The following is a 25347-nucleotide window of genomic DNA, read 5'->3' on the forward strand; positions in this document are numbered from 1 at the left end:
TGTTTCCATAAACTGTATATTGGTCCTATATTTGGTTTCATATTAAAAGATTTAAAATTTATAAAAAAAAAAAAATTAAAGAATATTTAAAAGCACCTGCTAGGAACTTATCTTTCTCTAGGGGAGAAAAAAAAATCCAAAAATTAAAGTAAATAAAAAAATAATTCTTTTTAAAAACATGTCATCGCTTGGTTGCGGGATGTGGAATAAGGATTTTCCTCAACCCCAGGAACTTAAACTGCCATTATACCCACCCAAAAATGTTGTCCGAACGGACCCTTCAGGCTATAGACCACTGGGTCTCCTAACCCTTCACTCGCTGGTGGAGAGCACTGGTGGTTTCTGTGAAGTGATGCAGCAAGGTCACTTGCCAGGAATGTTGGTAGGTGGATTGTCATGGACAGAGAAAGGAAGACCGGGAAAATTCACAGAGATTATGCTCCAGTATGAACCTCATTATAGGGTCTCTATCGAGATAAAAATCAATATTAAACTAATAAAATCAGTCATTCAGCAACCCTAAGGGGGGAGTTCAAAAGATGTCTTACAAAAAAATGTTGCAGCTGTAGGATCATCACCCATGGAATAAATTAAATTAAATCTTCCAGTACAGGAGAGAAATTTAATATCATAAAAAATTTAACATGCAATTCTGATTTTGTGATTTATACAATAACCTGTGTCTGTAGCCTTCAATACATGGGTATAACCACATAAGATCGCTCATGAATTGCCACAGACACTACGTTAAAAATGGTTTTCTAAAGCAAAGTTTCTCTCGACATTTGGCATTGAAACACAATAGAAATTTTGATGTAGTTAAGGTAACACCATTGGAACAAATTGACTCCATGAATAGGAAAAAGACTTATCCGATCAAAAGTGATATGTCTGTAGTCATTCTGTGTGACTGCAGACTTATGAATCCTTCCAGCGCAGGCACTGTGCGCTGCGGGAATTTGCCGCTTTGGATTACGCCATATATGGGAATTTGAAAGGTATTTGTGAAAATGGAGACGCGCGAGCTTCATAAATCCATTATAACACCATGTAGTTGTCTTCTAGTGAGACCTAAATAAAAATTAAGAAAGAAAACAAATGGAAGAAGGAAAGAGGGAAAAAACTTTTTTTTTTATAATCTTAAAAAAAAAGCCTTTCAGAATTTTTTTTTTTTTTTTTTTAAATATACCATAATTTATTTTTTGTATGCATTTTTGTATGCACTATACATTGAACAGATGGATTTTAGTAATTTAACATTTTCTTGTGGCAGAAAAATATAAAACAGCATCAGGGTTAGGGTGTCACAATATGAATATGGTTCCAAACAAAAGTACAGAGCAAGGGTTAGATAGGCACATGATTAAACCATTCCTTCCCCTATCCATCCCTTCCACTTCCTGATGGTGGAGGATATAAAATTGGATAAGTACATTTTTATTATACACCTGATGAAGGCTGTAAGTAGCCGAAACGTGTTATGCAAACTAGTGTTTTAATAATCTTTTATTTTTAAATAAATGCTCATTGAAGCCATCAAAAAGACACTGTCCTTGATTCAATCATGGCAACAGAAGACAGCACTGATCCTGGTCTCCATTTCTGAGAATAATCAACATGAAATTTATCCTGCTATATTTGGTCAAACATTTAATTACCTCACTCCTAATGTGAAGGCTGGGATTGCTTCTCCTTGGTGCGATGTGTGATGTTGGGTTGAAGTGATAAGAACTGATCACAACAATAAATTCTGAACTCTGATGTATATGACAATGCAGGTCTCCTCACAGTGGGAGTTTCACCACTGTTCATGTAACATGTATAACTCAAGCAGGAGAAGGTCTGCAGTAAACACAACATAAGAGAGACAAAGATTCTTGTATGCATCACATAGGATACACAAGCATTGCTATATATACATCAAATAGGAGACGCAGAGACTGCTCTATATACATCCCACAGGAGACGCTGCGGCATATACATCACAGGAGACGCTGGGGCTGGAGCATATACATAATATGAGATGCTGGGACATGTATATAACAGCAGCAGATGCTGGGGCTGCGGTCTTCGTTGGTGGGACTGGAGCGTAGAGCGCACTGACTCCTCACACTAGACAGCGTCAGGACTTACTCCTTTATTGCATGCGCCGCAACGTTCAGCAGTGGACACTGCGTGCTCGCTGTGTAAAGAGCAATTAAAGGGCCAGCAGCCGGCAAAATTTTTTCTCCGGGTGATGGAGAACAGGACAACTGAGAAAACGGCCCGCGGGCCGGAGGTTCCTCACCCCAGATTTAAGAGATGCCTCCATTTAATTTAAGAGATGTGTCCGTTTTCAAGGCAAGGATTATAATACTTGAGAACACTTTGCTTGACAGCTTGCATGTCTGCTTTGAAACTGGCTGAATCTTGTCAGATTCAGTGGCTCTTTGTGCCTCTGTTGCTGTACATGATTGTACGGATGGCACAGTTCAGGTCATCAGTACAATCATGCTGCTGTTCCCGGTTGTCAAACCTCAGGAGGTCACTGCCCCTCAGCAAGCAAGAATACTCAAGGCATAGGAACTATATGCTCCTGACGATTAGTGAATAACCCCTTTTAAGCTTGTTATATCCTGTTCTTAGTTTTTCAGTAGGCTATAATTAATGCAGAAATTGTTGGTTAGTTCAATTTAAGTGTTTGGTACTGACCTACAAATAAGGTGGTTGCTTTTTCCTAATGATATAATATATTTTCTTCTTCACTTCAGCGGAAGACTCTTTCCTCTCTGCTATCATTAACTATACCAATAGTTCAACAGTGCACTTCAAACTCTCACCGACGTATGTACTGTATATGGCCTGCCGGTATGTATTGTCTAATCAGTACAGACCGGACTGCAGTTCTGCTGAGCGTACTCACAAAGTTATTGCCATTGTCAGCAAGATGGTTAGCATGATGGAAGGTGTTATACAGGTTGGTAACTTAATCCATAATTTTAACAAATAAACATTTTGCATTTATGTTTACTTAAATATATATGAGTGTGTGTTTAATATAAATCTATGGTATAGTATGGTATCTTCACACATCATGATGGATGTCCCTTTGTTGACATGTGGAAACTTACCCTAGCGTCTGAGTGAGAAGACATGATACAAGGATTTTATTTTTTTCATCCTTCATACAACTATTTTTTAAAATATGTGTAAAATATTGTGTGTACTAAGTAAAATAATGAATTTTAATATAGCATTGTGGTTTATATGGGTCTATTTATACGATCCGTTTCTGTGAACAAGGTTTTGCAATGTTTATTGCGGAGTTGCGGAAATAATCATGAACCTTCTTATGTACATGCGCCCTAAACAATACTCTTATATAAATGAGACTCAACTTGAGTGTTTCTGTGAAGAGATAATAGGAGAATCAATGTTTTGTGGCAAGGTTCCTCTAGACTATGAGACTCTTAAATGCTGCATTTGGGGCTGTCATCTATATCCTGCAGAGCACTGGGGCTTCATCCCTTGGGCAGCATGAACCAGGAGGAGCTCTCTGGCAGTCCTTAACACTTCTTATCTCTGCACTGGATTTTCCTGTCCTGAAGGACCGTACAACTTTCCATTAGGACATTAAAGGGCAAGTGATTATTCACCCCGGGATCCCGGGCTTTGAAGAGCACCTGACATGCCAAAACAGCAAAACCCCCCCCCACAAGTGTCCCCATTTTGGAAACTATGCCTCTTCTGGCATACATCTAGGGGTGCCTCATGCTATTCTCAGAATTGTATAACATTGAGCTGAGTCAATGAAATAGAACATGTTGTTTTGTCCCCAAGTTATTAATTTTCAAGAGGGATAATCTTAGAAAATGAATGATGCCATTTTTTACGTAATTTGTCCTGAGTTCACAGGTAACCCATATGTGGTTGGAAACTTCTTTTGAGACACAGTGCAAAGCTCATATGAGAGAGCATCATATTGTAGTGCAGATTTTTCAGACGTTGGAGTGGTTTTAGGGTGCCATGTCACATTGGCCGAGCCCCTGAGACGCCAGAACAGCAGTCCTCTCTCCCCCTCCCAAAACTGACCTCATTTTACAATTTACACCTCAGTGAATTCATTGAGGGGTGCAGTGATTATATTGACACCATAGGTGTCTCATTAATTTTATGCCAGTGAAAAAAAATTATATAATTTTACAAATTATTACAGTAAAAGTGATAAGTGAGCTTTTTCTTCGGGTCAGTACAATTACAGTGATACCCCATTTATATAATTTTTTTTCAATATTTTGCCGCTTTCAGACTAAAAAACGTTATTTTATAAAAATAAAATTGTTGCTGTGTTCGAAGAGCTATAACTTTTTTATTTTACCGCTGATGGAGCTGTATGGCGGCCTGTTTTTTGCTGAACAAGATGAAGTTTTCAGCTATAGCATTTTTATTTATATTTGACTTTTTGATCGCCTTTTATTCCACCTATTTGACACTTTTTTTATATTTTTTTACGCTGTTCACTGAAGGAGTTAACTAATGTCACTGTTTTATAACTCTGGTTAGTCTAGACATGGAGATACCAAATATGTGTACTTTGATTAATTTTTACATAAATATATGTATTTATTAGATTGATATTGTTTTCATTTTTTGTTCTTTATTTTGTGATTTATTTTTTTAATATATTTACAATTTTTTAAAACTTTTTTTTAACTTTTTTACGAAGTATGTCCCAGTATGAGACATCAATTTTCCCTGCCCTGATCACTTATCTAATACTCTGCAATACTCTTGCATTGCAGGGAATTAGAACAGTGGATAGCACACAACGAGGAGGCATGTCAGTCCTGCTCGGAGAAGGAGCTTACAGGCCACCATACCTAGGTGACCCCGCAGCCATTTTTCAGCCAGGATTACCATGGAGACAATCGGCGCAGCATGATTGCAATTGTGTTGTGCCGATTGGAGCATATTAGGGAGTTCCCTCGCTCTGCAGCTCAGTCTATGTCGCTGTCGACAGTGGCGGGGTTAAACACCCGGGATCAGCGCTAGCACAGATCATGGGCGTTGTTGCAGTGTCAGTTCTTATATAACGCTGACACCCACTTTTGATCACACAGGCATTCGGAGTGAGCCTGCGTGATCCTCACACTGTACATGTACGACCATTTGCAGGAACTCTCCTCCCACAGCACCGTACATGTATGGCGAATGTCGTGAAGGGATTAAAGCTGAACGTGGACCAAGTCACACAGATGACTAGTTGAAAGGGCCGGTCCTAGGCGGCTTCTCCCCTATTGTTACGCTCGAGTGACTGGCCTATTTCCTTTCTTGATCAGCCTTGTGTTTATAGGGGCTTCTAATCATGGACTGCTAAGTACTTTATTAACCTTTTTCCATGTAATTGTTGGTTCCCTGCTTCCATTTGGATTTAGTAAGGCTCTTGTGTCATTTATTATAAGGTTTCATATCTGCATTTTTGCCATTAAATCTCTTGGTTTGATAGATATGACTTATGTATTGTGCTGGCAGCGTATTAGCTATATGTAATTTCTTTTGGTAACTAGGCACTTTTTACCTAACCAGATGTGTAAACCATTTATTGTATCCATGAACAGAGCTGCGTCTTGGAATAGTACGCCTAGCAGCGTTCCCTTATGTTACTGTACACACATTGCTGGTCAACTAGAGACCGCTACAACCATATAAAGGCTGGTTTGGCTTGGTTCGGTTTTGTTGCCATGGGCTTTTTTTTAATTGTTTTTAAATGGATGGTTTTTTGCTTCTTATACATTGAATTTAATAAAGAAATTAGTTAATTTGGTGAGCCCTGTATTTGCATACTTTTCTCTCATTTTGTTTTCACTGTTGTCCTATATACTTCCAAACTGTAAGATTAATTACTGTACGTCATTAAAGACAAACCTACCTGTAACAGGCGTTCTCGAATAAAGCTGCATTTACCCATCCGTGTAACACTTCGTAGTGCTTTTCATTTTCTTCTGTCGGATAGCACACTGACCCTTAGCATTTCATTGATTCATACAGACATCAGTTCAGGGTCATTAATCCTTAGGACTCATGCAGAGGTCTGTGCAAATGGATCCAAGCATAGACTGGCCGCGGGTCTCCTGACCAGAGCATGATAGCTTAATGTATTTTTATGAGGTTGAAAGACCTGAGGCCACTCTGTGCATTGTGGTGCGGCATTGGACCGAGATCTATGGACGTCTGCATCAGCCATTAAAAACTAGTTTGTGTTTCCAGTCCTATTCTCATTCGTTATGCGAATCAAACTCTGTCATTAAAGTCTTTGGGGGTCCGTTGGGCACAGATGAAACTAGAAAGACATACTATGTACTTAGGATTTCCATCCTAGATTAGTTTTCAGCAGAAAACAGTGCCATCCTAGTTGCTTCCTAGTTGCATCTGTTTTTTTCTAATCCCTATTTTCACCAGGATAAAAAAACATTCAGGTTGCCCCAGAAGCCATGTAACCGATGTAACTGTGCTAGATTAGATTCATTAAGTAATTTAGTGGGTTCATCTGGGTCACGTTTATTAATGTGTAAACTAAGCCTTACCCAATGTGAATGCTATGATTTTTTTCTTTTGGAGTTTTACGTATTCATATCTGGTATGCAGTATTTGTTTCTTTAGTTTCTTTATCTGTTTTGCTTGATTTCTTCATATTTTTTTTTACCAGGAAGTAGACCAGGGTGACCAGGTAGGATATGGCAATGGGAGGCAATCCCAACTACTTCAGCTTAGCTCAGTCTCATGCTGCTTTCATACAAGTACAATATTCTACTTTAAATGGCTGAACTGAACTGTTAATAACATTCATTTAGCAACTGGGCTTGTGCTGTACTAAAAAAATTGCCTGATTTTATGTTATTTTGGGGTGAGGCATCCCATAGTCCTCTGCTTAATCCACTTTTTTTTTTAATATCCTACTTTTTTCCCTTTTGTGGTGGGGGGTGGGAGGAGGGATCTCTTCTAACCTGGTCCAATATTATTTGGGTTGAAAAGTTTAACAAACCAATTCCAAATATTTTTGGCTCAGTAGTTTGCAGCCTATGAGGTGGGGGTAAATTCTTTGCTTGGGTTCACATGCTCTAGTTACCGGATTAATCATCTGTCACTGCCTCCCACCTGAATTACCAGTTTTTTGTGCATATTAAATATTGGCGTATTCCTGCATAAAGATTCCTAAAAAAAACTCTTCTGGTAACTAGCACATGTAGCCATACTGGTTTGTCTGTGGTAACCTTTATTTTAGGTAAGAGGATAATAATTGTTGATGTTGTCTTTAAAAAATATATATGAATTCTTTCTTTTTTTGTTGTTTTTTATACAGAAGCAAAAAAATATTGCTGGAGCACTTGCTTTCTGGATGGCCAATGCGTCAGAGTTGCTTAACTTCATAAAGCAAGATCGAGATCTTAGTCGAATTACATTAGATGCCCAAGATGTATTGGCACACTTGGTTCAGATGGCTTTCAAGTAAGAATCCATTTTTTTGCTTTATATTCAATTTACAGGTATCTGAGTGCTTAAAATACTTAAATTTGCTTTATTTAGTTTCAACCCTACTTTTTCACTTTTAATAGTGTATGTAGTGAAAAAAATAGCGACTAATTCCATTACCTTCTTTTGTAATCTGATAACGCAAGTCCATTTCTTCTCCTGGAATCTTCCTATTCTTCTCATTTTAGTATTTTGCAGGCAACATAACCTCATGTGTGAAATTATAGCAGGTGTCAGTTTCCCATTTTTTTCTCAACAATTCTTAACAAACCTTAAGGGGGTGAAAGTTAAAACAAGTTATCACCAATGGCATAACTATGGGCCTGGTACAAAATTTGGACTTTGTGGCCCCCACCAACATGTTGGTCAAATGTACATTTTAGATGCACGTTTCTCCCCACCCCCGCTGAAACGAAATACAGATAAAATACACTGCTCAAAAAAATAAAGGGAACACTCAAATAACACATCCTAGATCTGAATGAATGAAACATTCTCATTGAATACTTTGTTCTGTGCAAAGTTGAATGTGCTGACAACAAAATCACACAAAAATCATCAATGGAAATCACATTTATTAACCCCTTCGTAACCCTGGGATTTTCCGTTTTTGCATTTTCGTTTTTTGCTCCCCTTGTTCCTAGAGCCACAGCGTTTTTATTTTTTGGTCAATATGGCCGTGTGAGGGCTTATTTTTTGCGAGATGAGTTGTAATTTTCAGCGCCATTACTAGTTTTACCATATCGTGTACGGGAAAACGGGAAAAAAATTCCAAGTGCTGTGAAATTGCAAAAAAAAAGTGCAATACCACAGATGGTGTTTTTTTTATTTTTTTTTACCACGTTCACTGAATGCTAAAACTGACCTGCCATTATTATTCTCCAGGTCATTATGAGTTACCAAACATGTAGAGGTTCTTTTTTACTTAAGTGGTGAAGAAAAATTCCAAAGTTTGTTGAAAAAAAAAAATGGCGCCATTTTCAAAAACCCGTAGCGTCTCCATTTTTCGGGATCTGGGACCGGGTGGGGGCTTATTTTTTGTGTGCCGAGCTGAAGTTTTTGTTGATACCATTTTGGGTAGATCCGATGTTTTGATCCCCCCGTTGCATTTTATTACAATGTTGCGGCGACCAAAAAAAGAAATTCTGGCGTTTAGAATTTTTTTCTCATTACGCCATTTACCGATCGGATTCATTCATTTTTTTATATTGATAGATCAGGCGATTCTGAATGCAGCGATACCAAATATGTATGTGGTTTTTTTTTAAATTATTTTATTTTGAATGGGGCAAAAGAGGGTGATATAAACTTTTATATTTTTTTTCATTTTTTTAATATTTTTAAAAACATTTTTTTCACTTTTTGCTTGCTTCTATAGTCTCCATAGGAGACTAGAAGCAGCACTTGTCTGATCGCCTCTGCTACATAGAGGTGATCAGCTGATCACCTCTATGTAGCTGAAATGGTCCTGTGCTATGAGCGCCGACCACTAGGTGGTGATCATAGCGATCAGCTCATGACAACCACTGAAGTCTGCTGCTGATCCAGGGTTGTCATGCCCAAGCATCGGTGACCCGCGATCACATGACGGGGTCACCGATGGGCGGGGTAAGTAACGCTCTTCCGGCTCGGCGATGTTAAAGGCCGCTGTCAGAGATTGACAGCGACATTTAACATGTTAACAGCTGCGGGTGGATTGCGATTCCACCCGCAGCTGTTGCGGGCAAATGTCAGCTGTAATAATCAGCTGACATGTGCCTGGTTCAGTGCTTGCTCAGCGCCGGAGTCCTCACTGAACCAGGGGTTACAGCCTGTAGCGTACTAATACGGCACAGGCTGTAAAGGGGTTAACCAATGGAGGCCTGGATTTGGAGTCACCCCCAAAATTAAAGTGGAATAAAACACTACAGGCTGATCCAACTTTGATGTAATGTCCTTAAAACAAGTCAAAATGAGGCTCAGTATTGTGTGTGGCCTCCACGTGCCTGTATGACCTCCCTACAATGCCTGAGCATGCTCCTGATGAGGCTGAGTATTGTGTGTGGCCTCCACGTGCCTGTATGACCTCCCTACAATGCCTGGGCATGCTCCTGATCAAGTTGCAGATGGTCTCCTGTGGGATCTCCTCCCAGACATGGACTAAAGCATCCGCCAACTCCTGGACAGTCTGTGGTGCAACGTGACGTTGGTGGATGGAGCGAGACATGATGTCCCAGATGTGCTCAATCGGTTTCTGGTCTGGGGAACGGGCGGCCAGTCCATAGCTTCAATGCCTTCATCTTGCCGGAACTGCTGACACACTCCAGCCACATGAGGTCTGGCATTGTCCTGCATTAGGAGGAACCCAGTGCCAACCGCACCAGCATATGGTCTCACAAGGGGTCTGAGGATCTCATCTCGGTACCTAATGGCAGTCAGGCTACCTCTGGCGAGCACGTGGAGGGCTGTGCAGCCCTGCAAAGAAATGCTACCCCACACCATTACTGACCCACTGCCAACCCGGTCATGCTGAAGGATGTTGCAGGCAGCAGATCGCTCTCCACGGCGTCTCCAGACTCTGTCACGTCTGTCACATGTGCTCAGTGTGAACCTGCTTTCATCTGTGAAGAGCACAGGGCACCAGTGGCGACTTTGCCAATCTAGGTGTTCTGTGGCAAATGCCAAGCATCCTGCATGGTGTTGGGCTGTGAGCACAACCCCCATCTGTGGACACTGGGCCCTCATACCACCCTCATGGAGTCGGTTTCTAACTGTTTGTACAGACACATGCACATTTGTGGCCTGATGGAGGTCATTTTGCAGGGCTCCGGCAGTGCTCCTCCTTGCACAAAGGTGGAGGTAGCAGTCCTGCTGCTGGGATGTTGCCCTCCCACGGCCTACTCCATGTCTCCTGGTGTACTGGCCTGTCTCCTGGTAGCTCCTTCAGCCTCTGGACAATATGCTGACAGACACAGCAAACCTTCTTGCCACAGCTCGCATTGATGTGCCATCCTGGATGAGCTGCACTACCTGAGCAAATTCTGAGGGTTGTAGAGTCCGTCTCATGCTACCACGAGGGTGAAAGCACAACCAACATTCAAAAGTAACCAAAACAACAACCAGAAAGCATTGGTACTGAGATGTGGTCTGTGGTCCCCACCTGCAGAACCACTCCTTTATTGAGGGTGTCTTGATAATTGCCAATAATTTCCATCTATTGTCTATTCCATTTGCACAGCAGCATGTGAAATTGATTGTCAATTAGTGCTGCTTCCTAAGTGGACAGTTTAATTTCACAGAAGTTTGATTCACTTGGAGTTATATTCTGTTGTTTAAGTGTTCCCTTTATTTTTTTGAGCAGTGTATATAAATTTAATTGAAAAAATGTCAAATGATTTTCTAAGCAATACTTCTAAATCGTAGTTGTACAAGTATCGAAAAAGGACTGAAGAAGTCCACTTTACAAGAATTAATATACCAATAATAAGCCACAAAATGAGGGTAAATACCTCCACACAATGCCCCTGTGTGGCCTACCCAGCACTCCTATTGTCCTACTTACTTGAGCAGACATTCCCCTGTCAGCCAGCCTTCTACTGTCACCCAGCTAACTGCCTTACAGTCCTGAAGCTCTATACTTCAATCCTCCCCCAGATCTTACCAGCCAGCACCTGTTCAGTGAGTTGCAAACCCCTTTCCATATTGTCCATGGATCTCCATGTTACCAGCTGTTCATTTAGTATCACTACCTGGGCTTCCAAATGTACAATGTGCACACATCTCGCACAGCAGTATTCACCCTGAGACGGCTGGTCAAGGATTGCAAACGTGACAAGATGTACACTGTCAATCATGGAGCACATATTGCTAATGGACATTTCACAAAGCAGAAATAAATAGGCAAGTAACTACAAGCAGTGAATTAATACAAGTTACTGCCTTCTAAACTCACTGAATCACAAGTCACACACTTAGGCCAAATCTCACTTTAAAACAAATCACACTTGCAAGCGCTCTCACACTCACTATAACAGAGGATTTACATAGTTGCTTTTTCCCTTAGCTGAGATACAACCTGCAACTGACTGATGTACTATGGTGTATTTGGAAATAAATGTATTTATTTGGAGAAGGTGACAAAGCATATAGAACGTGTACCCATTGAAGTCTACAATGGGTTTCGAAAGCGTACTGTTATTTTCCTCAAGTAATATACAAATGAGTATGTGTACATAACCTGATGATGAAAGCAGTACACTTCAGAAACCCACTGTATTTGAAGAAGCTGACCATTATTTCACACTAACCATAGTACATTGGATGATATTGTCTACGCGGCAGCCAAAAGGCATGAGGGGTCGGTCATGGACTGCAGTCCCCATCTCTTATGCTGTGGCCGTATCAGCTGTAAACTAGAAACACCCCCTGTTCACGACTGTTAGTGGTGCCTTGTTCTATCCACAAGGCTACAATTTTCTTCTGTCCCAGTAATTACTTTAATCTGAGCAGTAATAACTGGTGAGCATGCATCAGGTCTGGGCGCCAGTGCTGTTGCTGGGATATCATCCAGTGACATGTACTCATCACTGGAGGAAGTCACCGTCGCTGTCCTGGTGGCTGGATTTGAAGAGCACCCACCGGTTATTTACTGTGATATGACGAGTAACTGTAATGACGTGACTGCTCTGCTCAGTTCTTAGTTATTACTGGTGAGCTCTCCTCTAGTCCTGGCTCCAGGGCTGCAACGGTGACTTCAGCGCTGAATACACACCACCGAATCAACTCACCACCACAGTACAGATATGCACTCACTAGGCTATGTTCACACATCATGTTTTTTTCAGCGTTTTTTTCATGCAGTTTTTTATGCAAATTTTCAGCTTTCTTTTGCAGTACCAGCAAAGTCTATGAGAAACCAGAATTCTCTGTTAAAACATCATGTTTTTTTGTTCAGGATTTTGTGCCTTGCATGGTTATTTGGAAAATAGAGCATGTCACTTCTTTCAGCGTTTTTACAGCATTTTTTCAGCGTTTTTGAAGCCACAATAGAATGGGATTCTTTTTTTTTCACAGAACTTTAGGTACATGCATGAAGAGACAGAAGGACAGTGAAAAAAACACTGAAAAAATGCACCAAAACTGCAAGAAAAATCCTGAACAAAATGCCCTTGAAGATCAGGTTTTGCTGCACAAAATTGATGCCAAAAAACCATGATGTGTGAACATAGCCTTACAGTGATCTGGGTGCCGCTAGGGCATGACTGCTTTGCTCAGGTCACAGGAATTGCCCCAAGTGCTGTAACTAATCCTATCATTTTTAATACAGCTCGGAGAGCAGTGTATATAATTCTTTCATAAGCGACATAATCCACTAAGTTATGCCAGTCATATATTTTCCTTTTATAGTGTATTTGTTGCATTGGGTGCGCAGATGTTATCTACAGGATAATACATTCCTCGTTATTAAATTGCGACACCTAGGAAAAAAGTCATGACATTATTAAAATCACAGATTTGATGTATGTTCATAATTTATTTGCAAATTAAGAAAAAAATGTAAAAATATGTTTTCAAAAGAAGTGAATTTATCCAAGATATAGTATGTGTGCAGAAATCCCCGCAGTTACAAAGCTAAACAAAAAAAATACATTTTGTATATTTCTTTGGAGAGAAAAAAAAAAAAATTTGCTGTTACACTTTGATATGTTCTAACATCCCAATTTTTTTAAAAAAATAAGCGCAAAACGTATCAACCCTAAATTGACTATTAACCTCGAGTACAACATCATGAAAAAAGCAGTGTCAGAATCACTAACATATATGTAAGATTTAAAAAGTCTGGCTAATCGGAAACGCCTAAACTGACTTTGGCAGTAAGCGGTTAAGGAGTTTTCCAGAGAACAAAATCTGTTCTGTTACCTTTTTATATATATGTTTATACATACATATATATATATATATATATATATATATATATATATATATATATATATATATATATATATATATATATATATATATATATATATATATATATATATATATATATATATATATATATATATATATGTGTGTGTATATATATGTGTGTGTGTATATATATGTATGTGTGTATATATATATGTGTATGTATGTGTATATATATATATATATATATATATATATTTATTTATATTTTTATACAGTACAGACCAAAAGTTTGGACACACCTTCTCATTTAAAGATTTTTCTGTATTTTCCGGACTATGAAAATTGTACATTCACACTGAAGGCATCAAAACTATGAATTACCACATGTGGAATTATAAACTTAACAAAAAGTGTGAAACAACTGAAAATATGTCTTATAGTCTAGGTTCTTCAAAGTAGCCACCTTTTGCTTTGATGACTGCTTTACACACTCTTGGCATTCTCTTGATGAGCTTCAAGAGGTAGTCACCGGGAATGGTTTTCACTTCACAGGTGTGCCCTGTCAGGTTTAATAAGTGGGATTTCTTGCCTTATAAATGGGGTTGGGACCATCAGTTGTGTTGTGCAGAAGTCAGGTGGATACACAGCTGATAGTCCTACTGAATAGACTGTTAGCTGTTTTTTTCTTGCCAGAATACAAATTCTAAGTAAAGAAAAACGAGTGGCCACCATTACTTTAAGAAATGAAGGTCAGTCAGTCCGAAAAATTGGGCAAACTTTGAAAGTGTCCCCAAGTGCAGTTGCAAAAACCATCAAGCGCTACAAAGAAACTGGCTCACATGAGGACCGCCCCAGGAAAGGAAGACCAAGAGTCACCTCTGCTTCTGAGGATAAGTTTATCCGAGTCACCAACATCAGAAATCGCAGGTTAACAGCAGCTCAGATTAGAGACCAGGTCAATACCACACAGAGTTTCAGCAGCAGACACATCTCTACAACAACTGTTAAGAGGAGACTTTGTGCAGCAGGCCTTCATGGTAAAATAGCTGCTAGGAAACCACTGCTAAGGACAGGCAACAAGCAGAAGAGACTTGTTTGGGCTAAAGAACACAAGGAATGGACATTAGACCAGTGGAAATCTGTGCTTTGTCTGATGAGTCCAAATTTGAGATCTTTGGTTCCAACCACCGTGTCTTTGTGTGACGCAGAAATGGTGAACGGATGGACTCTACATGCCTGGTTCCCACCGTGAAGCATGGAGGAGGAGTTGTGATGGTGTGGGGGTATTTTGCTGGTGACACTGGTGGGGATTTATTCAAAATTGAAGGCATACTGAACCAGCATGGCTACCACAGCATCTTGCAGCGGCATGCTATTCCATCCGGTTTGCGTTTAGTTGGACCATCATTTATTTTTCAACAGGACAATGACCCCAAACACACCTCCAGGCTGTGTAAGGGCTATTTGACCAAGGGAGAGGGAGATGGGGTGCTACGCCAGATGACCTGGCCTCCACAGTCACCAGACCTGAACCCAATCGAGATGGTTTGGGGTGAGCTGGACCGCAGAGTGAAGGCAAAAGGGCCAACAAGTGCTAAGCATCTCTGGGAACTCCTTCAAGATTGTTGGAAGACGATTTCCGGTGACTACCACTTGAAGCTCATCAAGAGAATGCCAAAAGTGTGCACAGCAGTCATCAAAGCAAAAGGTGGCTACTTTGAAGAACCTAGAATATAAGACCTATTTTCAGTTGTTTCACACTTTTTTGTTAAGTATATAATTCCACATGTGTTAATTCATAGTTTTGATGCCTTCAGTGTGAATGTACAATTTTCACAGTCATGAAAATACAGAAAAATCTTTAAATGAGAAGGTGTGCCCAAACTTTTGGTCTGTACTGTATATATATTTTTTTCTTTATAGATACCCTGCAGCAAAGCTTGTTTATTATTTACACCCTGAACTTTCTGCTAGCGCTCCCTCTGTGCCGTCAGACACATTTTATTTTATTGTCCCATAACTCATACACTCCCACCCTCACTGCCTCCAAAGCACCATCTTGAAACTCCTATGCAGTATAAAAATTGATAAATTGTTGCAGTTGCTCCTTCCTAACATTTTTCTCAGTTCACCCGCTACACATTTTCCTGAGACTTCTGTATACAGTGTTCCAAATGCTGACACTGGCTCCACTTAGACTCAATGTTCTATAGAAGTAGCATTGGGTCTTATATTGTATTAATTTATTATAATGTAATTAGGAACACCTAGCACCATACTCTTTGGCTAAAGGCACAAACTGGTAAGATTGCAGCATTCACACAGAGCAAGTAATGTGCGTTCCACCCCCTCCCTCCCAAGACACCATGTTTCAAAGCTCCTTGCAAAGCTGCTGGCTCAGCAGTTCGAATCAAAGCTCTTTAAATCTGTTTTTTGAGCATCTTCTAGCAAAAGTAAGAAGCTGGAGGTCACATCACCAAATGTGACCACTCAAGAAGCAAGCAGAATTTTAACAAATTAAATTGTGACTTTCCTGATAGGCTTATCAATGCTTTAATAATCTTTATGCACAGAAAAACGTTTTAAAGACTGTAAATCTTTAGCAAAAATTGTGACTTAAGTTTTTATTTTGTGTTTGGATGTATTTTTTTTTGTTCAATTTCCATTTTAAACTCTTATTTCTTTCCTAGATATTTGGTGCACTGTTTGCAGTTGGAATTGAGCAACTACATGCCAACTTTTTTAGATGATCCAGAAGAAAACCACTCACAAAGACCTAAGATAGGTTAGAAATAAATACCAAACAAGTATTTTTCATGTTTAGAGTATCCAATTCTAAGTATTCTAATTCACTCAACTGTCTGTACAGTTTAATTTAGAGATAGCTGCAGTTGAGCTTTGAGCTCTACATTAAAGTCGGCAGATTTTCAGCAGGGCTGTGGAGTCAGTCGGTGTCCATTTCAGTGGAGTCTGTATAAAATGCACCGATTACGGCTCCTAAAATATATAATAAATTGAGTACAGTAGTTCAATGCAGTTTGTGGGGAATATTTTTTCATAAGAATTTGGGAAAGTTATGAAATGTCCTATAAATGTCTGTCCTATTCCTGATCTAAGGGTCTGGACTTTTAGCTGAGATGAATCTGTGCTACAGTAAATTTATCACTTAAACATGAGCCATATATGAGGGAGTCGGAGTCGGTCTCATGGAAATTGAGGAGTCTGAGGTTTGGCTTACCGACTCCACAGTCCTGATTTTCAGTCTATTATGAAACTTTGTGCTATGCCCTGTCAGGCAGGGTTACGTATTTGGCTCTGATCTAGATGAATTTTTAGAGAAAACAGTAGATAGAAAAAGGATTTCCCTACTTTTTTTTTCATGATCCGAAAAATCCTTTTGGGGCTCCAGGAGAAACAAGAGGAATGAGAGTGTAAGTGTCGGATTTAGAGAGAGATCAAAACTCAAAGCAGATAGTTCTTGTTCAATAAACCTAACCTCAATAAAGGAAGACTTATGCAACCATGAAACCTGGGTTTGGGTGGGAGGAAGGCTAAAGCTCTTTTCAGACCAGTGGACCTCTTTGCCAGCTTTCCGATGGGTTATAGATACTCTTTCCCAGGGTCTCAGGCTAGTTTTTTCCTCTACCCCGCCAAGAAGAATGGTTGAAACGTGAGTAAGGACTAAGGGCCAGAGCTTTTAGAAAAACAGATACTGGTCGAAGTACCAGGATCAGAAATCGGAAGAGGGTTTTACAGCAATCTGTTGCTGGTAAAAAAAAATCAGATGGTTCTCACAGAACGATCATTAATCCAAGAGCTTTAAATTACCATTTAAAACCTACAAAATTCAAAATGGAAACCCTGAATTCCCGTTTTGTTGTATGGCAGTGAAAGACCTGAAGGATGCTTCTTACCACGTCCTGATACATCCAAACTATCAAATTCCTCTGGGTAGCGGTGAAGATTGGAGACCACTTAATCCATATTCAGTACAATACCAATGGCTTCTGCACCCAGAGTTTTCACCTAGATTGTCGCAGAAATGTCTTCCTATATAAGCAAAAAAAGACATTTTGATAGTGCCTTACCTGGACGATTTCCTAATTTATAGGAGACGCAAAGGAAAACTGTACTAGGGCAGTCAACCAGGTGCTAGTTGTCTTGTCAGAGTTGGGTTGGATAGTAAACGAAGGCAAGTGAAATTTGAGAACTCTACATGTTCAGGATTTTCTAGAGATCTGTCTGGGTTCAACCCGTCAAGTGTTTTCTTCCGCAGGTAAAAATCCGACACAAAATCCTGATAGTTCAGATGGTTTGGGAAATTTCGATAAGGGGAGCAATGTCCTTATCAGGCTCATTAACTGACTCAATTCCAGCAGTACAGTGGGCCCAAATTCATACGAGACTCTTTCAATGGGAAATACTGGCAAAACAGGCCGAGATGCCGGATCACCTAGACCAAAAAATCCAGTTATCTGCAGAAGTTTGGGACTTTTTGATCTGATGGTTTAACAAAAAATTTTTTGTGAGTTTAGTTCCGTGGACAGTTCAGAAATCAGTGGTAATTACCACGGACTCAAGTCTAATTAGGTGGGGAGCCCACCTAGACGGTCACAATTTTCAGGGTCTATCGGGCATCACAATGAAAGAAAATTTATCAAATCTAAAGGAATTAACAGCAATAAGGAAAATATTACAGGTTTCATTGAAGTAGATTTCAGGGAAAAATGTGGTGATCATGTCTGACAACAGGACAATGGTGACCTACATAAATAGTCAGTGAGGGACAAGATCAGGTCCACTGATGAACGAAATGATGAAGACCACAAAGGGAGGAAGAAATTGCATGATTGATAATTCCATATTAGAGTGAATAGGTCTAGATCAACATGTGATACTCATGTCTACTCTTGTTCTTATATATTTTATTGGCATTATTCATTTGGCGTTATTTCTTGCTCTGTTTCTCCCAAAAATCTTCTCAGAGATGGTCATTATAAATTGGTGAACAATATATTTGCTGAATAAGCATGCATTTTGCCACACTTAAAATTTGATATGAAATGACGATTTTAATGTTAACCAATTAGTAGGTATAAATTATTAATAGTACTCCCTTATAATTGGTGTTAAATAATGTGATACAGCATGATTTAAAAATATATAGCAAATAAGTCCTAAGGTATGTTGTACTTGTGTGAAGACCGGGTTGCATTTTGGAGACTGTGATTGTAAATTGCAAATTATAAAATTAAAACTTCTGTATAAGTCTATTAAAATATTTTTTTTCACCCAAACAGTAAATGCTGTAAAGCAAAAATAAAAATTCTACCTGTTTGAACTGCCTTTTTCGGTTGCTGCACGTTTGCAGAAAAAATGCAGTAAAAGGGGATGAAGGCTTCCTGTCCACTCAAAAATATCAATAAAATGCTAGCTTGCCTGATAAAAGCCCCCAAACTGCGCAATTGACATAAAAATCAACAAATTAAGGTTCTCAGAAAATAGTGACCCAAACCAAATTATTTTTTTACGTATTTTAAGCGCACCTGTCAACAGGATTGTGCTTAGTAAACCACTGTCAGGTGGGCGCCATTACATTGAGTAAAATGATACCTTTGTTGATGAAATCCGTCCAGTGGTTCTTTTATAATCTTTATTTTCATTTCTGAGATAATGATATGCTCGTGCTTCGGCGTGGCCTTTGGGGAGGGGCTGTAACTGGTGCTATGCTTATGTATTCATACAGTGCCTACAAGTAGTATTCAACCCCCTGCAGATTTAGCTGGTTGACACATGCGGAATTAACTTGGCATTGTGACATTTGTACTGTAGATCAGCCTGGAAGTGGGAAATGCACTGCAGCAATTTTTTTTTTTTTTTTTTTTTTTTTTTAAAACGTAAAAAGTTAATTCAGAGTGTCATTTATTATTCAACCCCTCAAACCACAAGAATTCTGTTTGGTCCCCCTAAAGTATTAAGAAGTAGTTCAGGCACCAAGAATAATGAGCTTCACATGTGTGGATTAAAGATCTCTTTTGCCAGCCTTTTCTGACTATTTAAGACCCTCCCCAAACTTGTGAACAGCACTCAGACATGGTCAACATGGGAAAGACAAAGGAGCATTCCAAGGCCATCAGAGACAAGATCGTGGAGGGTCACAAGGCTGGCAAGGGGTACAAAACCCTTTCCAAGGAGTTGGGCCTACCTGTCTCCACTGTTGGGAGCATCATCCGTAAGTGGAAGGCTTATGGAACTACTGTTAGCCTTCCACAGCCAGGACAGCCTTTGAAAGTGTCCTCCCGTTCCGAGGCCAGGCTTGTCCGAAGAGTCAAGGCTAACCCAAGGACAACAAGGAAGGAGCTCCGGGAAGATCTCATGGCAGTGGGGACATTGGTTTCAGTCAATACCATAAGTAACGTACTCCACCGCAATGGTCTCCGTTCCAGACGAGCCCGTATGGTACCTTTACTTTCAAAGCGTCATGTCAAGGCTCGTCTACAGTTTGCTCATGATCACTTGGAGGACTCTGAGACAGACTGGTTCAAGGTTCTATGGTCTGATGAGACCAAGATCGAGATATTTGGTGCCAACCACACACGTGACGTTTGGAGACTGGATGGCACTGCATACGACCCCAAGAATACCATCCATACAGTCAAGCATGGTGGTGGCAGCATCATGCTGTGGGGCTGTTTCTCAGCCAAGGGGCCTGGCCATCTGGTCCGCATCCATGGGAAGATGGATAGCACGGCCTACCTGGAGATTTTGGCCAAGAACTACGCTCCTCCATCAAGGATCTTAAGATGGGTCGTAATTTCATCTTCCAACAAGACAACGACCCAAAGCACACAGCCAAGAAAACCAAGGCCTGGTTCAAGAGGGAAAAAGTCAAGGTGTTGGAGTGGCCTAGTCAGTCTCCTGACCTTAACCCAATTGAAAACTTGTGGAAGGAGCTCAAGAATAAAGTCCACATGAGACACCCAAAGAACCTAGATAACTTGGAGAAGATCTGCATGGAGGAGTGGGCCAAGATAACTCCACAGACCTGTGCCGGCCTGATCAGGTCTTATAAAAGACTATTATTAGCTGTAATTGCAAACAAGGGTTATTCCACAAAATATTAAACATAGGGGTTGTATAATAATTGACCCACACTTTTATGTTTAAAATTTAATAAAATTCAACTGAGCAACATAACTTTTTGGTTTGTAAGATTTATGCTTCTGTTCATAAAACCTACTCTCGTTTGCAGTTTGAAGGCTCTAACTTATTTGCATCTTATCAAACCAGCTAAATCTGCAGGGGGTTGAATACTACTTGTAGGCACTGTATATCTGTCTTCTGACAGGTCACTGTGCCTTAAGTGACCTACCAACTATTTTAAATACTGCCTGTGTAATTTGTGAGGCAATCATGAAGTTTACATACAACAAAATGGCCCCCGCACATGCACAGTAGCATCTCTGTTGGCGAAAGATGCTACTGCTCACACGCGGGCGCCATTTTGCTAGAGGAAAAAGAAATTTGCCTGCAGCAATATGGACCCCGCTGCCCGCACTTGCACAATAGCATTTCTGGGTTGCCGAGAGATGCTACTGCACATGCGTGGGGCCATATTGCTGTACCCAAATTCTTTTTCCTCAAGCAAAATGGCTACTGTCCTCAGACAGCTCCTTTGTCTTCACCACTATGACAAAAAAACAGAGCATATCATGTGGCTTTTTAAAACACTCAAGTCATCATGCATTGGCTAATTATTGTCACATGGGCACAATCACAGGTTAATCTCTTTTGTGATTTACCACCCGCGAGTTAAAATGTGTTTCCATACTAAATCAATGTAAAGGGTGCCAACACCAGTGACACCGCAAGCTTTAGGTTTTTCTATTTTTTCCTCCTTTTGTTTTTTGTTTTAAATTATTGTTTATCATTTGCTCTTTTGTATTTAACGCGAGTGCTCCATACAACAAAACTGTTTCACTTGATTCATTTTTTTCAGATTCCACATTATGTGCTTATTAGTGTTGAGCGAGTATGTTCTATTAACCCTTTCGGCGAGTATGCTCGGGCCGAGCTCCGAGTAGTTACAGCTGCTCGGTGATATGGTTGAATCGCTCCTGTGTGCATGATTTGCAACTGTTTGACAGTTTTATTACATGTGAGGAATGTCTATTTCTTACACATTCCTCCCATGTAATAAAACTGTCAAACAGTCGCAAATCATGCACACGGGAGTGATTCAAACATATCACCGAGCAGCTGTAACTACTCGGAGCTCGGCCCGAGCATACTCGGACAGAACATACTCGCTGAACCCTAGTGCTTAAGCTTCATTGGTGCCAATAACCATGGGCAGGACTGTATGTGCGGACATGAAGAATCATGTTGCTAGGTTATGTTAACCGCACAATGAAAACCTTTAAAACCAACTCCATTCTAAAAAAAAAAAAAAAAACGTGGCGGAATTGCAGTTTTTTTTCACAATTTCACCACATTTGGAATATTTTTTCCTCATTTTCCAGTACATGTGTTGTACTTTTGAATGTCCACATTTTACAACTCATCCAACTGGTGTTCCTTTGTTTTTGCGCTTTTGTTTTTCAGTCAGCATGTCTATATGAGGGCTTGTTTTCTGTGTGAAAAATAAAAATGCAATTCTGACTTTTTCATCAGGACTGTACATTTACAGCAATACCTAATTTTTCTGTATGTGTTTGAATATGTATGGATTGATAAATACATTTATGTATATACAGTATATATATAGTAGCATTTCATTGGTTTGGTCTCTATTGGCCAAGGTGGTAATCTTTGGCCGCTAGAAGGTCCCATCATTTAACACCCTAAGTGCTGCGATCGCAGCATTTAGCAGGCAAGTAGAGGGAGGAATGCCCCTCTGCTCTTGGATCAACCCCACTGCGTGAAGTTGCGGGGGCCCGATTGTTGCCATGGTAACCCGATGTCGTCATGACGACATCCGAGTCACCAGGCACTACAAAGTTACCATAGTTAGATCATGCGCAGTACATGATCTAACTTGAGTCACTGCAGCATTGACAACTATAAGGTATAACAGTGAACCTGCATTGCTATGCCTTATAACTGTGATCAGGCTGATGAGTGAAGTGAAAGTCCCTTAGTGAGACTAAGTAAAAAGTAAAAAATAGTTAAAATATTTAAAAAAAAAAAAAAAAATCACATAATAATAATATATTGTATCCATAAATAGATATTTTTGTGTAAATAAATAAACAAAAGTACACATTTAATATCACCATGTCCAATACAACCCGCCCTATAAAAATGTCCTACCTTCTTCACTGAACACTGTAAAAAAAAAAAAGCGACAAATGTAAATAAAAATGGTATTGCTAAAAACATTTTGTCCCGCAATAAACAAGCCGCTATACAGCTCCATCAAAGGAAAAGTTATAGCTCTCAGAATAAACAATGCAAAAATAATTATTTTTTCTATAAAATATTTTTTATTGTGTAAAAGTGACAAAACCTAAAACGATATAAATGTGGTACCGCCGTAATTGTGACCTGAAAAATAAAGCTGCCTTATCAATTTTACCACACGTGGAACAACATAAACAATCAATTCCTGAATTGTTGTTTTTTGTTGAAAATTGTACCAATAAAACGTCAACTCATCCCGCAAAAAACAAGCCCTTAAATGATTCTGTCGGCCCAAATATAGGACAATCAGATCTCTCAAAATATGGCGATGCAAAAACTTGGTTTTGCAAAAGAAAAAAAAATATTTTAGTATGTGACAGCAGCCAAACATAAAAACCCGCTATAAATCTGGTATCGCTGTAATTGCACCGACCCGAAGAATAAAGTCGCCTAATCACTTATACCGCACGAGGAACGGCGTAAAAAATAAATAACACCAATTCTTCACCTGCTGTTGATTCATTCATTCTCCCTCCCAAAGATCGCAGTAAGGCCTGGTTCACATAAGCTGAGCGCTTGCGCCTAGATTTCAGTGTAAATTTTGAAATATGTGATTTAGACGGAACCCCCGGCAGGAGATTCTCTATAATGAGGCAGATGGAGGCCTGTGATCCGGAGGTGTCCGTCTTTTTATTAGGCGTGCATAAAAGCACGGTCCGTCACAGTTTTGTGCACTTTTAAAAAGGACACCACTGAACAGAGGCCAGACGGAGTCCAGAGTAACTCTGCTGCCTCATTACAGTGAATGGATCCCGCAGGGGTTTCATCTGAATCACATCACTTGGAGATTTAAATGGAATCCCGATATAAGTGCTCAGCGTAGAACGCTAGATAAATGTGATCCAAAATGTTATGTAAAATATTCCAAATAGAAGGTTGAACTCAATTCACAAAAAAATCCCCCACTCAGGTCCGTCATATGTTAATGGAAATATAAGGGGCATCCACGTTACTGGGTAGTACAAAGGCTCTGGAAAAACAAATTCAGCTAATTCTGCACTCCCAAATCAAAATGCCCCCCTCCCTTGTGATCCTCAGTGTGCCTAAGCCATAGTTAACCTCTACATGTTTGACATTTCTGTAGCGATGAGAGCCAGTCTGAGGCTGTGTGCCCACTATGCGTTTTTCAAGCGTTTTTGCCGCGGAATTTCCGCAGCGAAAACACTTAAAAACTATTGGTAATACATGCCCCATGGTCCCGCTGACGTCGGAGGTTGCGTGACCTGTCACATGACTAAATGACGTCATGGCAGGTCCTTTCACACCCCCGCGACCCATACAACAGACCGGACACAGCGCAGAAAAGACCGGGGGCCATCAGAAGGTAAGTATAATCTTTCTTTTTTTTTTTTTACCTTTTTTTTTTTTTAAACTATTAACTTGGTCACACTAAATAAACCGGTTGCATGGATTTATATAGTGTGACCAAGTTGTCAAGCACTTTCCAAGTGATGCTATGATCACTTGGAAAAGCGCTTGATAACCCGCATGCGGAAATGCATGCAAAAACGCTTGACAAACGCTTCTACCTGGCGGGAAAAACGCATGTAAAATCCTCATACTTTTTTTCCTGCCAGGGAGATGCGGAAAAAATCTGCAGCATTTCTGCATCGTGGGCACTTAGCCTAATTTATGGGTGCATGTCTCCAGAAGTATGAGCTGGGCATAATGTACTGGTCACTACAATGGCAGTTTGTAATTTTAACTCCGCATCATCCACTACTGCTTGTTTCTGGAGCATGGAGTCAAAATCGTCACTACACCTGTAGGAAAATTCCCAAAGGGAATTTCCAAAATGGGGTCACTTGAGGGGGGGATTCTGCTCTTCTAGCATTAGGGGCTCTGTATATGGAGTCCGCAAACTATTCTACGAAAATCTGAGCTCCAGGAGGCAAATAGCACTCCGTCCCTGCCGAGTCTTACCATAGGCTAAGCAGTACTGTACAGCCACATATGGGGTATTTCTACATTCCGCAGAAATTGTGGGACACATTTTGGTGCCATTTTTACCCATTTCCCAGTGTGAAAATGTAAAATCTGGGACTAAAACGAAGTTTTTGTGGTAAAAATGTTATTATTTTTTCTGCACTGCCCAATGGTATAAAATGCTGTGACACACCTGGGGGAGAAATATGATCGCTGCACCCCTAGGTGAATTCATTGAGAGGTGTAATTTGTAAAATTGGATAATTTATGAGAGATTTTGCTGTTCTGGCACCTCGGGCTCTGCCAATGTCACATGGCACCCTCAATCCAGTCCAGCAAAATCTGAACTCAGATATGACACTTCTTCTTTTCTGAGCTTTGCACTGTGCCTTAAAAGTAAGTTTTAACCACATATGGCATAATTGCGTACTCAGGAGAAATTGCGCAACAAATTTTGGGGTCCATTTTCTCCTGCCATTCTTCTGAAAATGGAAAAAAAATTGGGGCTAAAACAACATTTTTGTGGGTAAAATATATTTTTACATTTTCCCATGTCAACGT

At 40.0% G+C, this 25347-nt stretch overlaps 1 protein-coding gene across 26 annotated transcripts in view; it reads left to right on the top strand.

Moving 5' to 3' along the window:
* The window catches only part of AFDN (afadin, adherens junction formation factor), a 504890-nt gene that overhangs the window by 255808 nt on the left and 223735 nt on the right, over positions 1-25347 (top strand). For 19 of the 26 annotated variants that reach the window (XM_073671547.1, XM_073671557.1, XM_073671558.1 and 16 more), the window contains 4 exons: positions 2751-2956; positions 6686-6706; positions 7340-7485; positions 16089-16183. In XM_073671547.1, the coding sequence (XP_073527648.1) occupies positions 2751-2956; positions 6686-6706; positions 7340-7485; positions 16089-16183 (468 nt within the window). The remainder of the gene's footprint in view (positions 1-2750; positions 2957-6685; positions 6707-7339; positions 7486-16088; positions 16184-25347) is intronic. The other 7 variants (XM_073671550.1, XM_073671572.1, XM_073671569.1 and 4 more) reach the window with 1 other exon arrangement.

This window comes from Phyllobates terribilis, unplaced genomic scaffold, assembly GCF_046119375.1.
Source record: "Phyllobates terribilis strain yellow unplaced genomic scaffold, ASM4611937v1 Scaffold_3__8_contigs__length_932513732, whole genome shotgun sequence".
NCBI classification, from domain to species: Eukaryota; Metazoa; Chordata; class Amphibia; order Anura; family Dendrobatidae; genus Phyllobates; species Phyllobates terribilis.